This window comes from Nasonia vitripennis, chromosome 4, assembly GCF_009193385.2.
Source record: "Nasonia vitripennis strain AsymCx chromosome 4, Nvit_psr_1.1, whole genome shotgun sequence".
NCBI lineage: Eukaryota > Metazoa > Arthropoda > Insecta > Hymenoptera > Pteromalidae > Nasonia > Nasonia vitripennis.
The window spans coordinates 13,609,003-13,633,101 of NC_045760.1; the positions used below are offsets into that span (position 1 = coordinate 13,609,003).

Here is a 24,099-nt window from a genome sequence, read left to right on the forward strand (position 1 = left end):
TGCAGGCATACGTGTATGTGTGCCTTTATCCGGCGATTCGAAACTCGCGCGTCTATATATACGCGGCGCGAGCACTTATACGATGTGGTTAGTTTCCGCAGGCACGGGAAGAGCGGAGAAGCTGAGTTGGTTTATCGTTTGCGGATTTGATCTTTGCATATAGCTTTGCGGTGTATAAACTCTAAAGTATTTTCGGCGTCTTAGTAATAAATATACGAGCGCTTTGAATTTGGCTCTGAAAACATGATAAATATTCACCTTTGAAAAGAAAATATTCAATCGACGCATTGCAATCCGTCACTGCAGAGTGTCGCATTCGACTCCCTCTCTCTCTCTCTCACTCATCCTCGCATCTCTCGGTTTCTGGCTCGTTGCGCTCGCTCTTCGTCGTATTAATACCGCGTGCACGCGGCGACCGCACATGTACATACGAAAATTGCCCGGGACAAGAGTATAAGAGTCTTGGCCTCTCTCGTCTCTAGGCTGCCGCTGCAGTCGGAAACTATTTATCCTCGGCTTGTTTAACGTAATCGTCGGACTTATGTAAAGTGACGTTATAATGAACGTTGATTAATATGAAAATGTAGCTTGATGATGATTCGACCGCCACCGCCGCTGATGTCTCTTGCGGCTGCGTGTGCGCGAAAACGGCGCTTTTTGCTCAACAAGTCGTGGCGAGAGCTACAACGATGGTTATACTTGGATGATTTACCTCGATAAGTCGCAAAGTAGCGTAGTTTCTCTGTTCACTGGCTCGGGAAATTTCTTTTTTTTTCTTTTCCTCGAATATACTTACGAAGAAGCAGAAAATCGAGCGTTACGTCAACGCGTGATCTAGACCTTGTTTCGCAAAATTATTGGCGCGCGCAGTGCGCCAACAGCGTAGTTTCCACCATACTGTTAACTTCCTGAAGTTAAGCATCGCGAAGTTTCGTATTCTCCGCGGAGAAGCAATTTTCTCTATGACTGGGGAGGGAATAGGCCTGCAGCATTTATTTTAAAAATTCCTTCGTTAAGAGCTCCGTACGTTTCCTCCTAGACAACTCGGTCGCTCTCCTGAAAGAGTCACCAACCGCTCGCGCACAAAGTGTGTTCAGCGGCCATCATCAGAAGCGCGGCTGGGCAGTTCGTCACGGGCAAGAGTCCCCCGCCGTTGCATAGCAGCCGGAAGCGCCATTGATTGTCCTTGGTCTCTGTGTGTGCAGGAGGGAAGTGACTTGTAAACAGAGTTCCCGGAACGTAATAAGAATACACGCCGCGGCGTCGCTGCACTTGGTGCAAAAGCCAAGGCTAATGGGGATATAACCAGTCGAGGAATAGTCGAATAACGGTGATGCCACTCTGTCGGCCCCGCGCTCTTCATCTCTGCTCACATTGTGCAACTCCAGAGCTGCTTTGGAGCTTTGTTGTTTAGATAATGACTCTGGTTTCACACCTTATTGTGCGCCTTCTTCCATGGGCTCGCTTTTGAAAATTTTCAATTCGTTCCAAAATTCTCGAGTTCTAGAAAAAGGACGATTTGACACTTTCATCAATGTGTTGAACCTTTTGGTTTAGTAAAAGTATAATCATCCAGCAGGTAAACAACTTTTTCCCCAAAAACCAGCGCGGCATGTCGCATGCATGTGTGCAGCCCAAATTGAGTTTTCCTTTCGCGTCCAAACTATCCGCCTAAGCCGGCATTAATTAAGCGCGCTGCGTGTGTATACGGGTACCTGCACCAGTTAATTCTTGCGCGCGCATACATTAACGACGCGTCTCCCGCTATATGTAACACGTAATATTATATAGTACACGTGCAGAGAGACCGAGAGTCGCGCGCATTGGTCCGCAGGCCGAATTTCGATTTCTCGCGCGCGCGAGAGGAAGCTAAATGGCGATGTTCGTATTTTTAGAGGCGGCATCGAGCGAAAATAACGTCGCGGATGCGCGTCCGTTAGAATGATTGTATTTTTGGTGCCTCTGATTCTTCTTCTTCTTTTTTCCACTGCATGCCACTGACACTTAATGGAACTCGGGGTTCAAAGAGTCGAGTGTATTTTTAAGAATAATTTGAATCTGCGGCGCCAAAATTTTCTGAGCGAGCCTTATTATTTGAGATTACGCACACAAATGATAATTTATTCACCGAAGACTAACGAAGTCATTTCTTTTCTCTGTTGCAGGTACGTTTCGCGTTAGAATCCCAAGGATCCAGAGTGTAATATCCGTGAGTAACACGAAAGCGCAATAAAGCGCTGCAAAAATAGCGAAATGTCGCGCGACTTTTATACCGTCGTCGATAAAAAATCTCGAAACAAAGAGATCGAATCCGTGTTTTTTTTAGCTTCTGAGTCAGAATGAAAAAACTTTTCCTCGCCACGAAAGTCATCGCGAACGCATTACATATCGAGGAAGACAATGGATGCCTCGCCGTACTTTTGCGACACTCTTCGACGGAGGAACACAATCGGCCATTGAAGCGAAATATAATTGAAAACGACTCTTCCTTATATACTCTCACCGCAAGCATTGTCGGCTATATTACTCATTCCGAAGATAACTTATAAACTCGTGGCTGTAAATTATGTATTTCCATTTGTTAAATCGGCTCGAGATGTACAACGAACTCGAAATCAATAATCCCGCGCGCGCGCGTGCATCACTCTCGCGGAGAGAAAAAGAATCTAATTTAATAAATTAGCCCCCCGCTGACTAGGAAGAGATCTCCTCCAATTCGCGCGGAATTTCGCAGCTAAATCTAATGAGATTTTGCAATTTATCGCCGAGGCGTTCGTTATCCGGCGCAGTTTTAAACTGCAACCGTGCTGCACTGGCTTCTTTCGTTCGTTATTTTTCTCGCGCGCGCGCACGCGTGCGTACGTAACATGCGATGCAAGGCCAGGAATAGAACGAACCTCAAACCGACGCCGACTCGGTGTATATATGTGCACGTCGCGATGCGCTCGTTTCTTTTTTTCGCTAGAGCGTCAAAGACGTGTCGCGAAGTATCGGGGCCCTGCGAAAATCGCTTTGTTCCTCTTTTTTTTCTTTTCAATTGAGATCGCGCGGTTGAGCTGTAATTGGAAATTGATAGATTTATGAGAAGTCGACAGGGTTCTTGTAATACGCATGAGCCTTTTCATATAGGCCAAGTTGTTTGGCGATACAGTGCGCACACATGGCGTGACATTGTGCAGATATTACATAAGGAGGATGCGATATGCACGTGCCAGTTTCGACGTAGACGAAACGAATAGTTATGAGGAGTTGTTTACGGGACGGTTTCTTCGTTCGTTTCTGTGAGAGCTGTTATCTTTGAAAAAGAACGTATAATACAGTTTAGTATCTAAAAATCTACCTGATAATCTTTCTTCACGCCTTATTTCCGCTTCTATAAAGCTCTAATTACAAAAAAAAAGTAAACGCTACAACATGTACAGAAATAGCATTCGCGAGCTCTGCGACCCAGTTCTCCAAAAAATGTTGTCATTTTCCAGGAAGCTTTGCTGCAACTGCTCAATTAAGTTTTATCTGAATCAGTGACCGGTTATCTTTTTCAGATAAGTGTACGAAGACACACCTTGAACAGCGAAGTCAAATCGCATAGAAGTAATAGTATTAATCATCAAAGACTTTCCGAGAACATAAGTTCTATCTTTTGAAAAAAAATCAGAAAACTTCAGCGACATTTTTTCGCCCAATTTTATCAAGCCACCTTATCGCGCGCTTATCTCCAAACGAGCCGCGATAATACCACCTCATCCCGGCTATATCATCGCTTATCGCGTGTTTCACCTGCGCCTTGTTTCGAGAGAAGATCCGAACTCTTGTAATATAATGGGCGTTGTTACGTGTGTTCACGCCAAGTCGGAATACACACCGTCTCTTTAGAAACTTTTTGTTTTCGTCGTTTTTGATGTCACCGACTTCCGCCGAGGAATGGAATTTCCGGATTTTAAAGTAGCCTCTGCGCGTATAGGTATTATTCGAATGATAAGACGTATCGTCGAAATGAATGCAGCTGGGAGAATTATCGGAATCGCGGAGGAAAAAAGCGAGAAAGTTGTTTGTCCAAGATGATATATTATCATGACTAATTGGATACAAATTTCAACACACACTTTTTATTGTTCCAGCGCTTCGCGGTGCCATGATAATTATTTATTATTTTTCGCTGCAGCGAGTAATGATTTACATTTTTAAACTGGCTCATATTCTCTTGGCCGCTTGATTGATTGATGAATGAAAGCGACGATGAACAAGCACTTTATTAACGTTCACTTTTTTTTCAACGTCCGCACGTCGCCGCGCGTTAAGTGTAAACAGACTGCAGACGCGAGGCGTCGAGTGTTTGTCTGAAATTTTAAATAAATTACACGAAGAGTGTAATATTCGAACGTAACATTAGCTCTCTGGGGGTTTCTGTTTCCTCAATAGCGTATCCATGGTAACGCCGCGGGTTTTCCTCACTATCTAATTATTCTCAAGTTTTGAAACGGCAACATCATTAGGACGAGAGAAAAGTTCGTCGACCTCTTTCGACACGATTTTTCAGATGGCACTAAGAATGCGCGCATTTTTTGTCCAACTTCGTCGACAGCCGGATATCGAAGCTCGATTATATAGTTTTCTCCCCAAAAGCTTTCGTTCAAATGAAAACTTCACATTTACCAGTTAACCAATCCCTCTCCTTGTTCTAATGAATTCGTTCCACCCGGAAAAAAATGTGATCAAACACTCGTCAACAGCAAAAAAAGAGCCATCTATCGCGAAAACAGATCTGACCTACATTCGCGTAATGTATTCGCCGAAGAGTCGGGCCAAATGAATCAAAGCGCCGCAGTAATTTGTCAAAGGCTCTCTCGCGCGTTGACATTCTTTTTCGCGCTGCGCATACGTTCTCTCTGCCAAAAAACGCGAGAAAACATGAGGAAAAGCAATAGACCACACGTTTAATTGCGCAGAATTAGAAAGGGCAGACTAAGGAAATGAACGAGCGTGTATTATAATCGATTGCCAAATGTGTCGCGTTGTCGATCAATTTTTTTAGCGTTGGTATGCTTGCGCGCGCGCGGGCGATATACTTTCTAATTCCGCTGTTCTGCCAGTAAGTGGTAGCGGTGCGTGTTTGTGTGTGCGTTTGAATTTGTATCGATGACGAGAGTTGTGACGTCACGATTTGGAAACGCCCAGAGACTCGGTAAATAGAGAGACAGCAGTGATACGCACGCAAAGCGCTGCGATAATTCTCCTTGATAATAAATGTGGATTTTTGCGCGTGTAATAAGTTGATGCTTCGTTGCCTGATACGAAAACGTTTTGCATTTTTCGTATAAACCTGCAGCATTTCGACGAGTTCTACCAACTAATCTGAGCGAATCTCTATATGTCAGCCTATATTCAAAACATCGCATACGAGGTCCCGCTGACCTATACTGCGCATAACAAAGAGCTCAATAACGAGTCCGCATTGCGACATAAAAAAGCCGAACGAGAAACGATGAACGCACGACTTGTTCCGGATCGATCTGGATGAGATTCGTGGTATATACCCGGTAGACGTCGGTGGCGTGTGTGTAACATCGTGGCCCGCACTGAGAACAGGAGGGTCAGACGCATCGGTAGCATAAACGCCGCCGCGCCGCCGCTACTGCTGCGAGATACGCGGATGTGCATATTAACCCACTTAGCTGAATTATGGCTACATGGCCTAGCCGACAACTAATATGTATAGTAGAGGCGGATGGATGGACGTACGGATGGGTGAGATGCTGAGCATATAAGCGCGCGACTGCTGCAAGTCAGCTGCTGTCTTGCGTGTGCATGTGTCGTATGCTGTTGAACGAGCCATGCTTCGCAGGACGTTATCTTTGGATGGTGCTGAACAGATTTTAAGGTTTTTTTTTCGAAATTAAGTTTTCGGAAGTGGGAGCCGAGTTGGAAAGCTTGCTATAGAAGTAGGTATAAGGATCCTCTTTTTCGAAAACAGCCTCATCCGTTTTGGTACATAGAGGAAAGTAAATGGATATCTTTCGAATTTCCAATCGCTCCGAATATATAGCGCATACGTGTATAGCCGCGATCGACTTATCTTCTTTTCCCTTTCAACCAGATCTCTCGCTGGATGGAAAGTCCTGACATACCAATAAAACATCCGCCTGGCGCATACCGCATTTCGTCTCGAGCATGTATCTAACCCAACAGCCCCACGTACAAAGTTACGACCTCCTCGATTGGCTAATGATAAAATTGCCGCTCGATCGATACCTTCTCTCAAAAGATTTACAGACGGCGGATGATTGGGCGCACAGAAATCGAGCCGTCAAACGGGCTTCTAAAACTCGCGCGCGAGCGCGAGCGGTGAAAGTGTTAGACTCGTGAATCGTCGCGCTACCTACTTCGAAATCGCTGTACAAACTTTTTCCGTTCGCTTTTTTTTTTCCTCCTCGCCTGTATCTAGTCTAGCGTGTACACTCTCCAAAGATTCGCTGATTTGGAAAATTGTCGTGTGCGGCTGCTTCGATATAGTTCTCTTTTTTGCTCCCCCCCCCCCCAGCGAAACGACTGTCGCGCTTCTCGGGCAGAGCAACACGCTGTTCATTGAGTGGAGATGCTACTTTTCCATTCTGTGCCAGGGCTTTTTTGTTTTTCGAGCCGTTCGGCCGTTGAATTGAACCGATCTGGTAGACACATTGGGAATTTTTATGGAATTTCGATGAAAGTTTCGACGAACGGGAACATTAATTAATCGAACATAAGTTCTGTTAGACACCGGCGGTAAACCTCCGATTAACGAATTGAATCAACCGCATCAAAAGCAGGATATCTCCGCTGCATCGCTTTTCGCTCAGTTGACAGCAGCGCACGCTATCCATCTGCTGCACGACGCCGAAAACGGACAGGTCACGAGTTGAAGATGATTTACATCTCTCGACGACTCCGGTATATGCTTATACCGAAGCGTGATCGTAAAAATCTTTACTGCTTGGCTTGCAGCCGATGCTTTTTCGGACGCCTTTCGCTCTTGTCTCCTGTGCAGTAAATGCTTTTACGGGAGCCTTTCTCGAAAAGGTATGCGTATACACCTACGGCTGACGCTTTCGCCTGCTTAGAATATATTAATAACTCGACGGGCGCCGTACGTGTATATGAAGCCAACTTCCGGGCAATTTATACGTCGCCGCGGCTCTTTTTACAGCGCGGAGATTCGATTTTTATTTTAGGGACACACGAAGAGACTTTTACTGCCCCGGTGTTTAGTAACTGAGTTGCAGTTACTTAAAAGCGGAGACAGAGAGAAAATGCTCGTGCTTATAGGCACGTCTCAATCGCTGCATCTCTAAATTTCGATTAAAGCTCGCAGCGGCGCCGATTTTATTAAACGGCAATTTCACGGATTACGCCGCGCACGAGAGAGGGGAGCCTCTCATTAGCTTATCCGCTGGCTGCGCTTCATTAATAAATCCCGGCGCTGGTAACCCACGAAGATCGGTATCTCTCTCGCACGTTACATTAACTCGGCTAACGAGATGAAAACACAGGCGATGGATGTATGAGAAGCCTCGACCTTAACCTCGCAAAAGTGTGCGAGGAATTTCTTCTCGTTCTTGTTTACGAGAGCTGACTGGCTCGCTTTTTGGGGCGAACATTGCAGCAGTCGGACGCCGGGCTTTGAAAAGGAGGACTCGCGCCTTCGAACTTCCGGGATGTAATACGGCATTTTATTGGGAGTGAGCTCGAGTTCTGTTTTTGCGGCCGCGGGAGCCGTGCGCGCGGTGCGCGCCGGGCCGGTTTATTCACGGGCTGCTTTTACTTTGTAATTTCGCGCCGATGTTCTCTCTGTTATTTAGCGCATTAAGCATTTAAAAATAATTTACCGCGCGTTGCTCTCGTAATTGTTGGGCCGCTGCGGATGAAATTGAATATCCCGCGAACGTATTTTCACGCCTCGATCGCACTACGCTGTTGCTGCCGGAACGACGAGAGGCATCTTTGTTTTTTAAGTATGATGTTTTATGATGTCTGTTTTGTACACTAGGTATAATTTTCTGTAATCTATGTTTGAGCGCGTAAACTTTATTGCTATCGCGTCGCTTTCTTTTAGAAATTCCCAGAAACAAAAGTCACCGATTCGATTTTCGCAATATCCACACTTGTCCGAAAAGGTCCGAAAGGCGGAAGGAAAAAATCGCTAAATCGATGACAGAAGGATTAAACACACGTCTGGAACATACGTACATACCTAGAGCGAGCGACCAGAGCAGTCGAAAATTCATTAGCCTCTGAGAAAATTGCCATTTTGACGATCCGAATTAGCAGCTCGATTAAGGCACTGGGAAAGGGGGGAGGGGACTAATTAATGATCGAGCTAACTCAAGCAGGCTGTGCACAGGGACCCAGAGGGAAAAGGGCAAGGGAGAGAGCGTCGATTGCGCCCAAGGCAATTATCGGCTCCGCGCTATATGTGTAGCTGTAACCGATGGAAGCTAAACGAACGATGTAACTCGCGTCGTGTGATGCAGCCTAAGCGTAATATCGGGCGCGAAGGCCAAGTTTCGCGCGCGAATTTATAGTTGGATCGCGTGATACGATGTATCGAGTTAGAGCAAGTTTGAGGGGAAATTATAGAAAATCGGTGGATTACACGTGCTGATGAGTTAAATATAGATAAGTGAGGCTTGATACTGTATAGCGATGAACAAAATCAAAATTCGAAATTTCCAATCGGTTCATTCGAAAAAATACGAGATAGAGAGAGAGAGAGAGAGAGAGAGAGAGATGAAGAAGAGGACTAACTTCCTGACTTACGCAACGCACGTGTGCATAGCGACGCAACGCTTCTGCAGCAGCAGCAGCAGCTCGAAACCTTGTGTCGCTATATAACACTGCGCTGATGCTTTAGCGACGCAAGTTCACCGAAGCGCAGTTAAACGGCGAGCCCGGGAAAAGAATAAAACGGGACTTCCGATTCTGTTGTAGCTTCCCATGGGCGAGAATATATGACTCTTTCCTAGATTTGAATTTCGCGCCTCTTTTTTCAATTCGCTGCGAGAATACAGAGGAAAAGGAACCGTCGAGAGTTTCGTACTCTTGTTTCACGCACTTTTTCCTTTCTCGTGTACATATACTGTCACTACGAGTTTGCTCTCGCGGTCGATCTAGAAACTTCGCAGCGAGTCGATGACTCGACAGACACTCGGGGACATATAGAGGAACGTCGCTGAGTGTCAACTCGCTGTGAGCGAGCTATGAGATATGCTATATGTATCTCGCTACGCAGTTAGTTCCAGCAGTTCGTTTTGTGAGCTGCTTCATCGCACGATATTTTCGTCGAAGTAAATCCTAACCAGCACTAACTTTATGTATATACCCGACTGCGCGGTGTTTTTCCAGATCCATCGTAAGTTTACGTTCGCTCGCGTTAAGTAGACCACGTCGCCGCCAATCGTTTGGCATCGAGCCAGCTATATGCGCGCAGGAAAAATCCCATGAAAATACGTGCGCGCGCGCGCGAGAGAGAGAGAGAGAGAGAGAGAGAGAGAGAGAGAGAGAGAGAGAGAAATCACGGATTCGGTCAAACGCTTGAATGCTCCGCTGCAGCTCGTCTCTTGTGACTTCTATACATATATACATACTGCGCGATGCTCTGTGGATATAGAAAAGGAAGGTATTGTCTCATTCTTTGAATTTTAGGATTTGCTTAGGTTCCTTTCAGGGTTAGATGCTGCGTCAACGCTATGCGCGTTACGCTGCTTGCATTCGCTGTTTTTGCTTGATTGTAGTGAGGAGAGAGTATTTTTTATAAATGATAAAACTACCTCGATGGAAAAAGTGTTGTAATTCGCATCGGAGAAAAAGAGTATAACTCGTTTCCGTCCTAAAGAGACGACGTAACGCAGCACCAAAAACGAGCGAAATTTCCCACTCGAGCACCGGAATAGGTGGAGTTTCTTTCGATATATATATATATATATATATATATATATATAGCACACGCAGCAGCAGTAGCGCTCGCGTAAGAAAAGTAGCGGCTTCAGCGCGAAAATGATAAATGCAGCAGCGCGCCGCGCTGTAGCAGATAAATGACTCGATCTCCGAGAAGCTTCTCTCTCATTGCTCGAGAAATCGTTAAATTTCCATCACCTTCTCCTTCCTCGCTCGTTTTTCTTTTCTTTTTCTCTCGCGCTGATACTTGGCTTTCGCTCCGCGCATATACATTTCACTCCTGCGTTGGAACACAACTTTTTTGCCGCCGCTCATCAATATTTGCCATACTTCTTGGCTTTACGGCACGCTTTACAGTGCTGTAAAACGTATTCTAAATCAAAGTCGAATCGCTGCGATTCTTCACGCTCGAGCCGCTGTACACTCCGCGGTGTGATTTATTCATCTTGCGATGCCTTTCTTACGCGCGCAGGGGCCATTTGTAAACGCGCAACTTTTCTAAACTTCGAATGACTCGAATTCTGGAAGTTCCATCCGGTATAGCAATCAAAGCGTCCCTAGATAGTGCTTTGACTCGAGCACGACGAATGCACCTCATCCCCACTATACATACTCCACTGGCGCTGTTGCCGAGCCGAGATTGCAAATCATCGCCGAGGCGCTCGGCGTAGCGCAGAGCATCTGTCGCCGCTGAATATGAGGCTCCGGTACACTGCAGGCTACAGTAGTGCGTTGCGCATTTAAAACGCTCTCTCGGACCCAATATGTCCCTAGTCCAGCGTAATGACGGATGACTCGCGTGTGCTGCACTGCTCCGAGGTGCTGTATACGCCATGCGGAGTAAAGTATATTGTTGTCCTGGAAGCTTTTGCGGGAACGAAGTGAAAGAGGGGAAACGGTACGTACACTCGATGTTCGAAGTCTGAACTGCTGCGAGTTGTTCGTACTGTTTATAAGTATTTCTCTTCTGAGGGAACTGTTTTCTGGGTCTTGCAAGTAATTATGATTTGATGAGCGTTTTTGCGGGAGAATTCGTCCTGCTGTTATTTTTCTTTTAAATGAAAATTCCCGTTATTGCATTTATTTACTTCAAATGAAACAATAAGGCATCGCTGCATCTTCAAATGGGAATTTGAACCAAAAACTCCAGTATATTTCGCATTCCAACGCCCAAACGAAAAACTGTTCTCTCTTTTTCTCTCCCGGTCTGCATCGCACAGCTCGGCTCGCGAATAAATCAAAAAACAAAAGCGTCTGATGTGAAAGATAAAACGGAAGCTCGGCGCACGCGAATTACGAAACGTAACGAGCGTTCGCGAAACAGAGGAACTCGCGAAGCGCGGAAAATAAAGACGAAGAAACGCGCAGTAGTGCCACACGAGTTCCCACGACTGTTTGGGGGAAAATCACCGGGGGTTACACACACACACACACACGAGCTCGAACCGACGAGACGGTCAAACTGACGCGACACTGCAGAAGAAGATAAGATCTGCGGGCTGAGAGAGGAGGTGAGAGAAACCTTAAATTTCCCCGAGATCGCCGTTGCTGAGGCTGCGAAATCTGCGCGCTGTGACGAAGGCTTTGTTTGCTCTCTCAAAGGGATTTTGGGAAATTTACCGCGCGGCCGAGAGATCGAGCGTATAAGAGAATGCGTATAAAGTTGTCTCGAGGTCGAGATAACCACTAAAGCGGATAAAAAGGAAACTGTGACGTCTCGATTATATCCGGAGCAGAAAGAAAAGGAGAAACTGGATGCAAAAACTCGCCGGTCCGCGCGATACATCCGTAAAATTCTGAAAAACACCGGGCGACAAACCACCGAACCGTGACGAAGATTTGCCTTTTTGCTGTTTATAACCGACGCGTTAATAAGAGAAGGCGACGGTCTCGTTGAAATTTCCAAACGCTTTCACTGCGCCGCGAAACGGAGAAAAAAGCTGCGCTGCGGTGACTTCGATTAGACGAGAATCATTGCTACGCGTAATTCATTTGTGGGGGCCTTGAAATGCGCGGCGTTTAACTACTGAATTGTCATCGTCGGGAGAGGTCGACTTTGTCGAATTACAACGATTGTGACTTTTCAAGGCTGCATCGGCCACTGCAGGGAAAGTTTTTATTTCAATAACGCGCGCTGTCATTCCTTATTGCTTCCGTCGAGTAGCTAGTTGGAGAAAATTTAGAAAATCAATTAAAACGTCTCTCCGACAAAGTCGAGTTTTTCCCGAGGTGTATAAGTATAAGTAGCAAAGTGAGTCACTGTCGTTCGGTCTTAGGAAACCACTTGCTTCACGAGTCTTGCAAGTTCCACCTGACGACTTCTTTTTTCTCTCCTTCTCTTCCTGTCGTAACACACACACACACACACACACACGCACACACACACCGACTACGCCGACAACGACGACGAGTCTTCCAAGGAAAAACTGCGCGTTTTGCCGACCCGACGCACCTGATGATATTTTAATAAGAGTAAATTAAAGCCGAGCAGTGCGTAGAGAGTGCCTATACCGAGAACTGGGAGAAGAATGTGGGTTTTGCTTTCGACCGGTGAATTATCTTATTAGACGATTAGAGACCGGCGCTACTGATGTAAGAGCGCAATTCACGGGCTCTTATTGGAATTTCAGCCGTAAAGATCACGATCCGTGTACGTCGAGTCGTAAAGAGCATACAGTGACGTAGAGGTGATTGGCTTTAATTGACTGAGAAGCACGCTCTGTGTTTCGCGATTTCTGTGATGCCTCGTAAGCTTTTCAGTGAAGTCTCCTTTTGAAAATGCGATTTCGTAACGTCTCTGCGTATGTGTGTTTTGACAACTCGATAATGATCGGCCGACTTTTTCTCGAATTATCGGAGGCGTGTCATCGCGTACGTATGCACACGCATTTAGACTCTGAAATTTTTACTTTCCTTCTCTACGACTCCTTTCTTTCGTCAGAACCTCCACGACTGCCAGCTCAGAGCTTTTTTGAAATTTTTTCTATATAACTGAGATGTATGTTCAAGCCAAGCTGCTACTCGTTCAATGGCGTTAATCCCGTTCAACATCAATCTTCGAGATCGGACGTCGAGAACAGTACACACCACATTATACTCCGATCTACGCTAATATGAAAGTTACATTCAAATGAGTCGCTTATATATAATTACCGCGCCCATATGACTTTCTCAAATTGTATCACTAATCTGCCCACATTTTTCATCCCAAGTCTCCCTCCCTCGCGCGAGAATTAATCATCATCTCCTCACTGCTCTCCGTAATAATAGTAGAAACCAAAACGCTCTAAAAAAGCGCTAGCCCGAAGAGAGAGAGAGAGAGAGAGAGAGAGAGAGAGAGAGAGAGAGAGAGAGGCAGAGAAGGAAACTAGAGAAAGATGAGAGGGACTTGCTCTCGACACGTCCGTCTGCGGCGGCCGGTCGCGACCGGTTTCAATTTTAACAGTTAGCGCAAGCCAACTGTTCCACGCGAGAGAGGGAAAATGAAACTGGAGTGCATTCGAATAAGCTCGAGCCTTGGAAGATTTTCTTCCAGTTGAGTCACATAAAATCTTGTACGCGCGTTCGCTTGGATTGATCGAGCGACTCTGAGGATGATGCGATATTTTAATCACATTCTCGTTACATTTTCTCTCGTCGTTCAAATTTAACGCGATATGCTGTATAATTCGCGCTGGAAATGCGAGGGCGCGCGTCGAGTGATAAAAGGATTCGCGACACAGATTTTATCTCAGCCCATACACGCCGCTCTCGCGTTAAGTATTAAAAGTTATTCGTTCCATCTGGATAAGCTGTATTTGCTGTGTGGATTATTAATCGTCATCTGCATTAATGGTCTCGCGACGATATTAAACAATCGATTCACCGATGGTTCATTTAATTCGAAAAACAGGTGTACGCGGCGTGTATATGAAACGTGGATACCTTCTCGTGCAGCTGGTTTTGCAATCGTCGGCAAAAAAGGCGTGTCGTCCGGCGATTTCGAATGCTCGCCGGATGTGTGTCGAAAAGCACTACATCAACAACAACGAGATTAGAAGGGCCCCGCTGAGCTCACGCTTTTACAATGAGATTTTTTCGTCAGAAACGGTGCCAGTATAGTTGTGCAAGGACGACACCTATATGTATTATGTATACACTGCAATTGGTTTAAAAATATAAAAATGGATCGTCCGTATAGCGCCGACGCGTAATTGAATTATCACCTTTCTTCGGGCCACTTACGCCTGCAAGAACACCTTTCACCGTATGCATTCCAGCTTTACACAGTCTGTGATTGGAACAAATTGCTGGACCGCCGGAATAGGCAAAAATCTGCGAATGCTCGCACGTGTCCGCGCCTTAATGCATACCTTCGGAGAGTCGGCGCGTGTATCTACATTCCCATTACACGTAACATAACCTTTGAACCCGCGGGAGAAGACTGCATCGTCTCGTTCTCATGTAAACGTCTCTTTCTTTTTTCAGCTGCTACTTAAAGGCCGATTGTAAGTTCAAGTCTGCGCCGGCATGATTAATTTAGTATACCATTCGAATTTCGATGACTTTGATGCGGCAAATTGATTTTCACCATCCGAGTATATCGTCGAGATTTTTCAGGAAAAATAAAGATCCGAGCTTTCGTCGAGAAGAAAAAATCCCCGACTCTTATGTAAACAAGATCCAAGCCAGACGTCTTTCCGAGTACAAGAGCTGCATCTTTATTTTTATTCCCGGCCATTCTTTCCTTTTTTTCTGCGGTTATTCTCTTATGTACGCGCACGGCCGCGCGGGTATGTGCGTATATAAACGCGCATAAATTCCGAGCGCGCTCTTCGTCAAAATTACAATGTGCGACTTCGGCATGCGGTTGCTGCTTCTTTTTTTCGCCGATTTTACGACGCTTAAGATATATAACGAAGCTGCCGGGGATGAGCGTATGGTATTAGCGCGGAGATCGGAAAAATTTCATTTGAGTATGTCAGGATTCTTTGCAACTTTCCACGTGTGGTATTGTTTCGCGGTGACTATATGTAGCTTTCTTAGACAACTGCAAAGTATAATTAGAATTTTTCCTCGTCCGAAACTGTAAACATTCGGTCGATCAGCAATGGTAATGCATCTTCGATCCCGTTACACACCAACCCAATGACAAATAACCCAAGGTATATACATGGTGTATAAGGAATGATTCCCATTCGCGAACACGCGCTCCGAGAAACAGTTTTGCGTGGGACAATGCACGCGCTGATGCGCCTCGAGTGGAAAAAAAAGGTGAAATATCCCCCTTTCTGTTGCATTTGCATCGGGATACGTGCAAAAATGTCCTCTGTGCCCTCGGGCTTCGCTGCACTTTGCACATACCGAGGAGAACTAATTCTGGTCTTTTCTTCTGTTTCAGGATTCATAAACTGCAACACCAACGCGCTACAGTCACTCTCGCAGTTACACGGTGAGTATCTTAATATCTGTCTTGTACGAGCTCTCTGAAATTGAATGAGATATTTCGCGGACCCTCGAGATTGCACGTGAAAAAATAAACGAAGGAAAGCAAAGTATAAAGAATGAGAGGATAAAAGAGGAGAACGTGGATGTATGCGACTTAATTGCAATTTATACGTATATGACGAAACCAGAATCAATGTTTACATTGTGCACGTGGCTACCGTTAAAGAGCCGGATGAAACGAGGTATATGTAGGCCGAACCCGGCCTTTTTTCTCTCCCGGCTGAATCAGGTCGAAGATCATCTCCATGGACTCGAAACGAATGTAAATACAGCTGACAATCGACGAAGTTAACGAGAGCGATTGCCTTCCTCAGGCGAGAATGAAGGAAGCGTTTTCATTAAAGCCGGGCGAATTTCGAGTTTTTTTTAGAGGATCTAGTGACAACTAGGAGGCGATCCTTTACTTCGGATGCAATTACTGCATGCCGATGAGGCGGTGAATCGCTGGATGAAGTCATCCTCTAGCAAGGAAAAATTGCTTCTAGAATTCATTACACTAAATTTATACTTTAAAGGTGTCATTGTAATATATCGTATGAGCATGAAAAATTACAACTAATACGATAACTGTGATTGACGGCATAACTGCGATGATTATACATTATTCGACAGAAGAAAACTAATAAACCAAATTGAGTAGACGACGCTTAGTTTTCTGCCCTCTGACCTCGTAACACGCGAAAATTAAGAGCGCTTCATCAAGCCAAAAGTGTCCCACTCCGTTCATTACCATAATTTATTCAATTTAGCCGCGGGAATTTTGCAGAAAACTCGTGATTAATGTTCCGCCTATGACGAAAAAAGCTCCTTTCTTTTTAGCGCTCACGCCACTGTGCTACGAAGTAAAAAAAAAACACGTGATGTACACGCGACCAACACGTTGGCATCCTTTTGTATATTATCATACATATTGCTCTGCTCTTTTCTCCTGCGCCTGCGACGACTCCTTCTTTTTTCGGTTCTTCGCTTGCCCTTTCACGTCTCTCGACAAAGTATACGTGCACAAATGTTACCCCTTCCTTCTGATACATTTTTTGCCGTATAATGTGTGCTTCCTTTGATTTTCAAAAGCTGTGTGTCTCGCATAACACATGAAATTGTGATATTTTGTAAGAAATGTATAGGCATATATACAAGTGTATGTATGCGGGTTGTTAAATATAAAGTTCAATCGCACGTAACCTTATTTGGTTACGTGACCGATTTTACGTCTCGAAATAACGTATCAACAAATATTATGCAACGCTTTAATGCGTTTTAATGCGCGTCATTGCATTACATTTTTTTTTAATTTTACAGTTGCAATACAATCATTGAAATTTCTGCTGCACAGCTCGTATTATTACTGCAAGCTCGATGCCGTATACATTTCACGTCTTAAAATGAGAGTGACGCTATGCAGCGTAAGCTGATATTCTTAGATCGAAAGGCTTAGAACTATACTTTTAGGGTGTGACACACGCGGCACGTAAAAAGTTTCTTAAAAATATTACCCCTTATAACGTAAGTTGTTGAAACGTCATTAAAGTCACGCAGTGGTATGCGGAAAAAATTCCACTTAACAAAATATTTGAGATTACAGCGGGTAAACACGGTAATCCCGATGAGTATATATAAAAAACTCTCCCTCGCAAAAAGCGTCGGACGGTACTCCGCTGCGGAAAGAAGACGTCGCTTACTTGCATGTGTTCATTGTGTGTACGCAAGAGATTCCTTCGTCAGCGAAATTCCTTCGCGTTTACGCGATTCTTCGCGATCGTTTGCGCTACCCGACGTTTATACAAAAGAAAGAGAGAGACGATTGAGTCCTTTCGAGTGCATCTCCACCTACAGGAATTTCGTAACTTTTGACTTTTCTGCTTCCTTATTTTCCTGAACGCGTTCAGCCTCGTTCTAATTTTCATTCTTCTCTCGCTGCTGCAGAGAATTCAAAGGAACGTGAAAAATGTGAACGAGAGAACGTCGAATTTTACGGGAATAAACGAAAAACGAGCTCCATGCGCTCCAAAATCCGATATCCGAGGGCACAGCGCTGCAACGTTAGCGGAAGTAGCGAATTTCAGCATATACAATAACTTTTTTTTATCAGTTCACCGAACTCTAAACTATCGACGTTTCGTCGGAAGTGCCGCTATTACAAGCGAAACGAGCGGTTAAAAAAACTTCTACAAATTCGAAGTCACGCGCCGCGCGCGTCCATAAAAAATTCAAAAGTGGAAGGTTCGAAATTGCGGTTCACCAGCGAGTTAAAAGCTGCTGCTGCTGCGAAAAGGGTTATGAAGAGAGGTAGGACACATACGCCCGCGTAAAAAGCGCGCCTACGGCCGGGAGTGGACGAAATCGATATATAAACTCGGGCCGCTAGTTTTTCGCTGACATCCGAAACCGCAGAAGAGCCGCAGCCAAGTGGCGCATTAGAGCTAAAAGCCTTTTTCCAGCCCCTTCGACGCTGCAGCAGCCTCTGCCATGGCTTCAGTGCATTGTTTTCGTCGACGAGAGACATATGCGATTTCGACGCAGTTTAAAGGTTGTAGATATAAAGGCTCTAATCAAAGGAAACTTCAAGTAAATATCCTATTTTAAAAAAAAAAACACCGACGAGATCCTTTCCAGTAAATTAATTTTAATTTTCGCCGCAAACAACATCCCATTATTCAAAGCTCCGCAATTAATTTCTGCCGTTCGCGTGTCATACGGCCTTGGCTCTCCCGCGGACTCGCTGGAGCTTCCGGAATCGCTAATACATACGTAATATTGCGTTCGATATATAGCTCGGATAACATATCAACCTCTGTCGGTTTGACGTTGCAGCATGTTTACTTTATACGCTGCAGTGCAAGCATGCGTATACGCGCGTGCGAGCGAGTGTTTTTTTTCTCTTTCCGCAGACTACTTGCAACGCCCGGAATATTGTTTGTAAACGAAGGAAAGTTTAGTTTAATTGAATGCGAGCGCTAATTTCTCGTGTAAACTCGACTGTTTCAGGTTCCAGTGAGTTTTGTTAAATTATTTATTAGAAGAAAGCCTGATGCAGCTGCAGTTTCACGCGTGGATCGGCGGGATCGTCATATCCGTTTTCGATGCTTGTAATGAAACGAGAAAGGCTGAATATAATGTCGCACGATTTGAATGCGTAATTCGTCGATTTCATTATGAAGCGATCATCGTTAAAGTAATTGCATGCGCATACACGCACATAATCAAGGAGTGTGCCGCAGTTTAAAAATCCCACAACAACTTGTAAATATTAATGCAAATGAAAGTCAACGAGATTGTGTGCTTCGTCGGTAAATAAATAAATATACGCGTATCGAACGATTCATCCAGCCCGAGAGCTTTATTTCGCCACCAGACCGAATTCTCGTCAAAGCCCTGCAGAGCGCGAGCACCTCATTACCGAAAGGCTTTTTCCCTGCGAATAACTGAAAATATAAGCGTCTGCGAGCTACAAAGCACCGCTGCTTCTCGCAAAAGGAAGTACCTATCCACGGCTCGAATCGATTGCGCCGTGCGCGAACGAGCTGGCAAGTAAGCGCTAACGATTCCTGGAGGCCAAAGGCCTCACTTACACCTTTGCCTGTATCTGTGTAGCAGCGGTAGTAGCAGCGGCGCAAATCCCATTATGTCAGCTGCGCGCTGCAAAGTCCGCAAGAGCTGCAAGGCGCTCCGGATCTGAATTTATCGAGCTTCGTCGATCGGCGCAAATGCATAAGCCGCGCTGATAGCTCGGATGCGGAGATGGATAGGTATTTTTTGGATCGTCGCTGCTGGATGAGTTTTCATGCTGATCAGAAGCAGGCTACGTGTTGACGTTTGCGGAGAGAAAAGGCTATTCGAAAAGTGTCTTCGATGCGCTATCTTGGGGTACGCAGTGTTCAAACGTTTCCTTGCAGTTTTCTATACTATAGCTGAAGAATCTCCGAATGGGCTAACCTTTCTCGTCGTCAAGTTGACCGTAAACAATATTTCAAAAATCCACTTTCTCATGTCAGGTCTCGCAATAACAGGTTGTCTCGCAACGCTCAAAAATTCTACCTGCTAATTCCATTCTACTTTGTTCTACTTCAGCATTATCAAGCGATCTCCATTAGGATGATGAAACAATCGAGTATCTTGCGAGAATATACCCAAACGCTCTCTTATCGATACGCGCCTCAAAATTGCTCACGGTATAGCACGTTATAAAATTATATCCAAGAGTGCATATCTCATTTTTCCACAAATGCAATTTTCGCCTTCTTGAAATAATTTACCAGCACCCCGATCCAATATTTCGCAACAAAAAATAATGCACCACCTCCAACATCTTCACATACTTTCCTCTATTTCTCTCTCTCTCTCTCTCTCTCTCTTTCTCTCTCTCTCTCTCTCTCTCTCTCTCTCTCTCTCTCTCTCTCTCTCTCTCTCTCTCTCTCGAAATCCCGCACATATAATGTATATACATTCGCCGAGAATCCGGCGGCGAACTCCTGACCCCGCACGTCTCGAAACCGCCCTCAAGAGCTAATTGCATATTCAGCGGATGCAGATTTCGCCCCGGACCTTTTCGCGACTCTGTGTGTGTGTGCGAGAGAGAGAGAGAGAGAGAGAGAGAGAGAGAGAGAGAGTGAGAGAGAGAGAGAGTACGTGCGCGCGCGTGCAGATGGCCGTCGAAACAATGCATTAATTAGACCTGCAGCAGCCGCCCTTCGAACCCTTCTTCCTCTTCCTGTCGTCTTTTCACCCGAAGCGTGTCGGTGGTTACGGCACGCGCCGGCCATTGTTTTGCAATTTTTATCAGCTGATCGCTGCGTGACGCGACGACGAGGGATATTTCATTTTTCCTACAACAGGCCTGCGAGGGACGCTGTTGACGAGGATTGCTTTTTAATTGCTGATGGGAACGGATTTCGCGCGTGTTTACCTTTGACTTTGTGTATTTTGAATAGTTTATCAAGTTTCCACATCCATCGTATGGAATGATGGGTTTATCAGCAGGAGATTTACACGTTGAAAGGGTGTGAGAAATAAATTTTGTCCTCGATCGATAAATTAGAAGCGAATCGCAAACTAGAGCGCCTGACCGATCGATCCTCGTCGCAGCCATAATCTTCCCTATAAGTAAAGCAGAGTAGCTCGTCCAGTCTGCTTTCGGTACCCCAGGGCATTTCAAGTGTCTTTTCTCTCTCTTTCTCTTCATCCGTTTCACTGCGGTTTCGGCTTACGCTCGATCGAGCAAGATTAAAGTAAGTAACGCTGCTGCTGCTGCTGCCCCTCGTTTACCGCCTCTATAAATATTGAACGCGCGAGCGCCGCGCGATTTATGGCGAGAGGGATGTGTGTTCCGTGGGCTGTGTGAAAGCATCGCGCGAGATGACGCCGGACAGCGAAGTTAGCTGCTTTATTTATGTTGGGTGGATTTTTTTCGAGCTGCCGATGAGCGCTTGAAGAGATTTTTTTCAAATTAATATTTTATTCATCGACTGCGAGTTTATACGTACGCATCGATATGTATAAACGAAATTGTAAACATTGTCTGCCTTTTTATGTTGCAGGTACGTATCCATTGCGCCTCCCGCAATTACATTACGAAACAGCTGGTGAGTGAGTAAATCATGCTTATTTATCGGCGTCGTACAAGTTTTTTCCCGCCTCTCAGATTAGCTCTACTTAGATCAATGGGAAAATGCGCTCGGCCTAGAATCGTTGAAAAAAATTAGAGGCGATCAATCTCGATAAAATCATTGCGTAATCATCAGTTCTGTTCTAATGACCATAAAAGTGCTTGATTGATGGTTCCATGCACGCATACGCACGCGAGTATTACAGATTCCAACATCCGAAATTAATCGGCCACACATGGCAATGAAAGGAGCGGGTAATTTTTACGTTGAGAGCACTGCATCTGAAAATCTTCCATCGTTATTGGAACTCCGCGTCTTTCTTCGTTCGCGCGTGGCATATTGCAGAATGACGTCAGGACTGACGCGAGAACGCAAGTAAACGTCGAGAGAAAGAGAGAAGCCGGGATTATAGCCGCGACAAGTCCATGAAAATAGCGATAACCCAGAAAAGAGTGCAGTTGCGCACGCAGGCGCTTTAATGCTCGCGCGCATTTTCGTACTATGAATCAGACGGAATTCGTATGGGAATAAAAAAGATGCAAATATAGTTTCGCGTACAGTTTTATTTGCATGAAATACCGCTTCCTTTTGCTCAATATTGCGGAATACATATTCATATCAGAAAATCAATATCAGCATTCATAATACTAATAAGCCGCAACGATATTCGATATATATATATATTCTTGACGATGAATCAAAAGCAAATATTAAATTAATGCGGGTAGTGTATTCTAGTTTACGTTCGACCAAGTCATCAATCGTCTCGTGTTATCGGAAATTATGAAACGAGTTACCGTGAGCGTGATATTTGGATAGACCTCGAAATCTGATTCAATATACAATCGGCCGTAAATTTCATGAGCTGGAACGTTTATTGGTCGTTTAATGCCGGCTTCTTTTCCCTTTTTTCACCTACGAATTGACGAAAAATTCAAATTGCCGCGCAGAATTTCACGGCTGCACCAGAAGCTCTTCCTCCTTTCTCTTTCGATAAGCCTGCGTTTATATGATCTCGTGCAACACATCGTCAAGTCTCGATTTTTTTCCTACGTTTCGGGATGTTCACTGAAATCCTTAATTTACGAGCTCCTTCTCAGCGGCTTTCTTTTGAATACGCATCTCCGTTATTACTCCAATTCGAAAGACATAAATGTGTCAAAGAGTAGCGTTTAAAATTTACATCACCAATCATATCGATTAAGAAGAGCGATATATCACCTAAATTTGGATTCAAACTTGAGAAAAAAGCTCTTCGTCTTTTCTACGATCAAAGAGGCTTGCGATTGCGCAAACGCGTTTCTACAGGCAGTATAGGAGCTCACGCGCTCTCCTATACGAAACGGTCGGAAAATGGAAACTCTGCCAAGGATGCGAGAAATGCGGGACAAGGAAAACTTAACGCCTTGGCTGTTAACTCCGCCGCGTTTTCTGAATCCCCTCGTGTGCCCGACAATCGAATTATATTCGCGCGTTCGCTCGATACACCCACGTCGTTGGTGTTTTTTTCTTCTTCATTCTACTCAAGGAAACCTGCACCGTCTGTCTCTGCGTTTGGTGTGACGAATACTTAAATATAGGGGATTTGCATTATAGCTTCGGGTGTATATCTAATCAAGATATTTGAAAAAGATTATAAATGCTTCATTTAATTAGTGTTATATGTAGTTTTTTACGATATATGCACCTGAGGAAAAAATGTTGAACGAATACCTAGGCCACTAGAGTATATATTAGCAGATACTATCCGAGCAACAGCTAATTCTAAACGATCTGTTGACACGGCAATGAGAGATAGCACAGAAAGATAAATCCAAATTTATAACTTTATCCACACGGAGTTGTCTACGTAATGCGATATTAATTGACGTATAATTTTATAATTCAAGATCGCCTTTAGAAAAAGAAAGTGTACACGTACGAACTTGCTGCAAGGGATTTCTAAAATTAATTATGTCCCATTAGCAGAACTTCGTTAGATCCCGAGATACAATTAAAGTCTACAATGCCATGAAATGTATACAATCACACATCTCTATATTTGATTTTAATTATAATCGAACTTCATCTTCCATTGTATCCCCCTTATAAGTCACACTCTGCAGCAGTAGTTTCAATTAAATTTTTTTTAATTACAAAATAATAGCATACGCACGAGCGATAACAATATAATCAAAAACACTGAAGCTGCTGCTGCCGGTAATTACGCTTTGGATTTAAGGCAGGATGAGTATTTTTCACGGCTTTAAAGTGAAATCGCATTGTGAGAATGGCGGTATAAAGTCAAGATTCAATTTTCACTGATTGTGTGAAACGAATTGTCACACTAATGTACATGCGCAAACGTTGCGGCCGCTTCATTCGAGTTTGTCACGGCTCAATAAACCAGATTGCGTTTTCATTAACACGACGACTCCTAAAAGCACACATCAAAAAGTAATTATACCATTAAACGATAGCTGGATTGAAGTAATTATAAAGATGCATGAAAAGTTTTACTTTTTATCAAGTGAAATCTTGATACCTGTACAAGGCTCGTAGAGCGAGTTCTTACTTCGAACCAAACAGCTGCCACAGTACAAATACAGACGACCGCGAATCAATTAAAAATCATCGCCTACACTGCGCTACCTGTTAGAGAGTCTCATTTTCTCTAAATCTCTTCCTAAAATCAATTACGTCTCATTAGTGGAGAGCATCAGATTTGTCGAACGATACATACGCTGAGATTCTCTGTACAATACCCAAAAGGATATATTTTCGCTTGCGATCTTTCGCGATGCGCCTCTGGGAATTAAGTGGAAGCGCCAATTATCGAAGTGGTTCGCCGCGTTTCAAATTCCTTGAAATGCTTCGCGTGTTTTTTTTTCTTCTTCTTCATTTTCTTGGCGAGCCTAGGGAATAGCTTTTATATTTTTGCGTGGCGCAGTTTGTTTTCCTTTGCGTTGCTTTTTACGCCTCGTAACCGAATAAAATGTTATAGTAATTTTAAAATTATGATTTTTAAGATTACGTATTAAAGTCGTTGCAATGATAATAAAAGCTAAATCACAAATCTCTACCAACAGTCGGTAAAACAACT

General features: G+C 44.4%; 1 protein-coding gene across 8 annotated transcripts in view; it reads left to right on the plus strand.

Annotated features, from left to right (window-relative positions):
• LOC100119636 (cytoplasmic polyadenylation element-binding protein 2) overlaps positions 1–24,099 on the plus strand; it is a 155,599-nt gene that overhangs the window by 98,306 nt on the left and 33,194 nt on the right. For 6 of the 8 annotated variants that reach the window (XM_016988726.3, XM_016988724.3, XM_016988725.3 and 3 more), the window contains one exon: positions 15,308–15,358. In XM_016988726.3, the coding sequence (XP_016844215.1) occupies positions 15,308–15,358 (51 nt within the window). Of the gene's footprint in view, positions 1–15,307; positions 15,359–20,948; positions 20,994–24,099 lie in introns of all 8 variants that reach the window. The other 2 variants (XM_031929012.2, XM_031929013.2) reach the window with 1 other exon arrangement.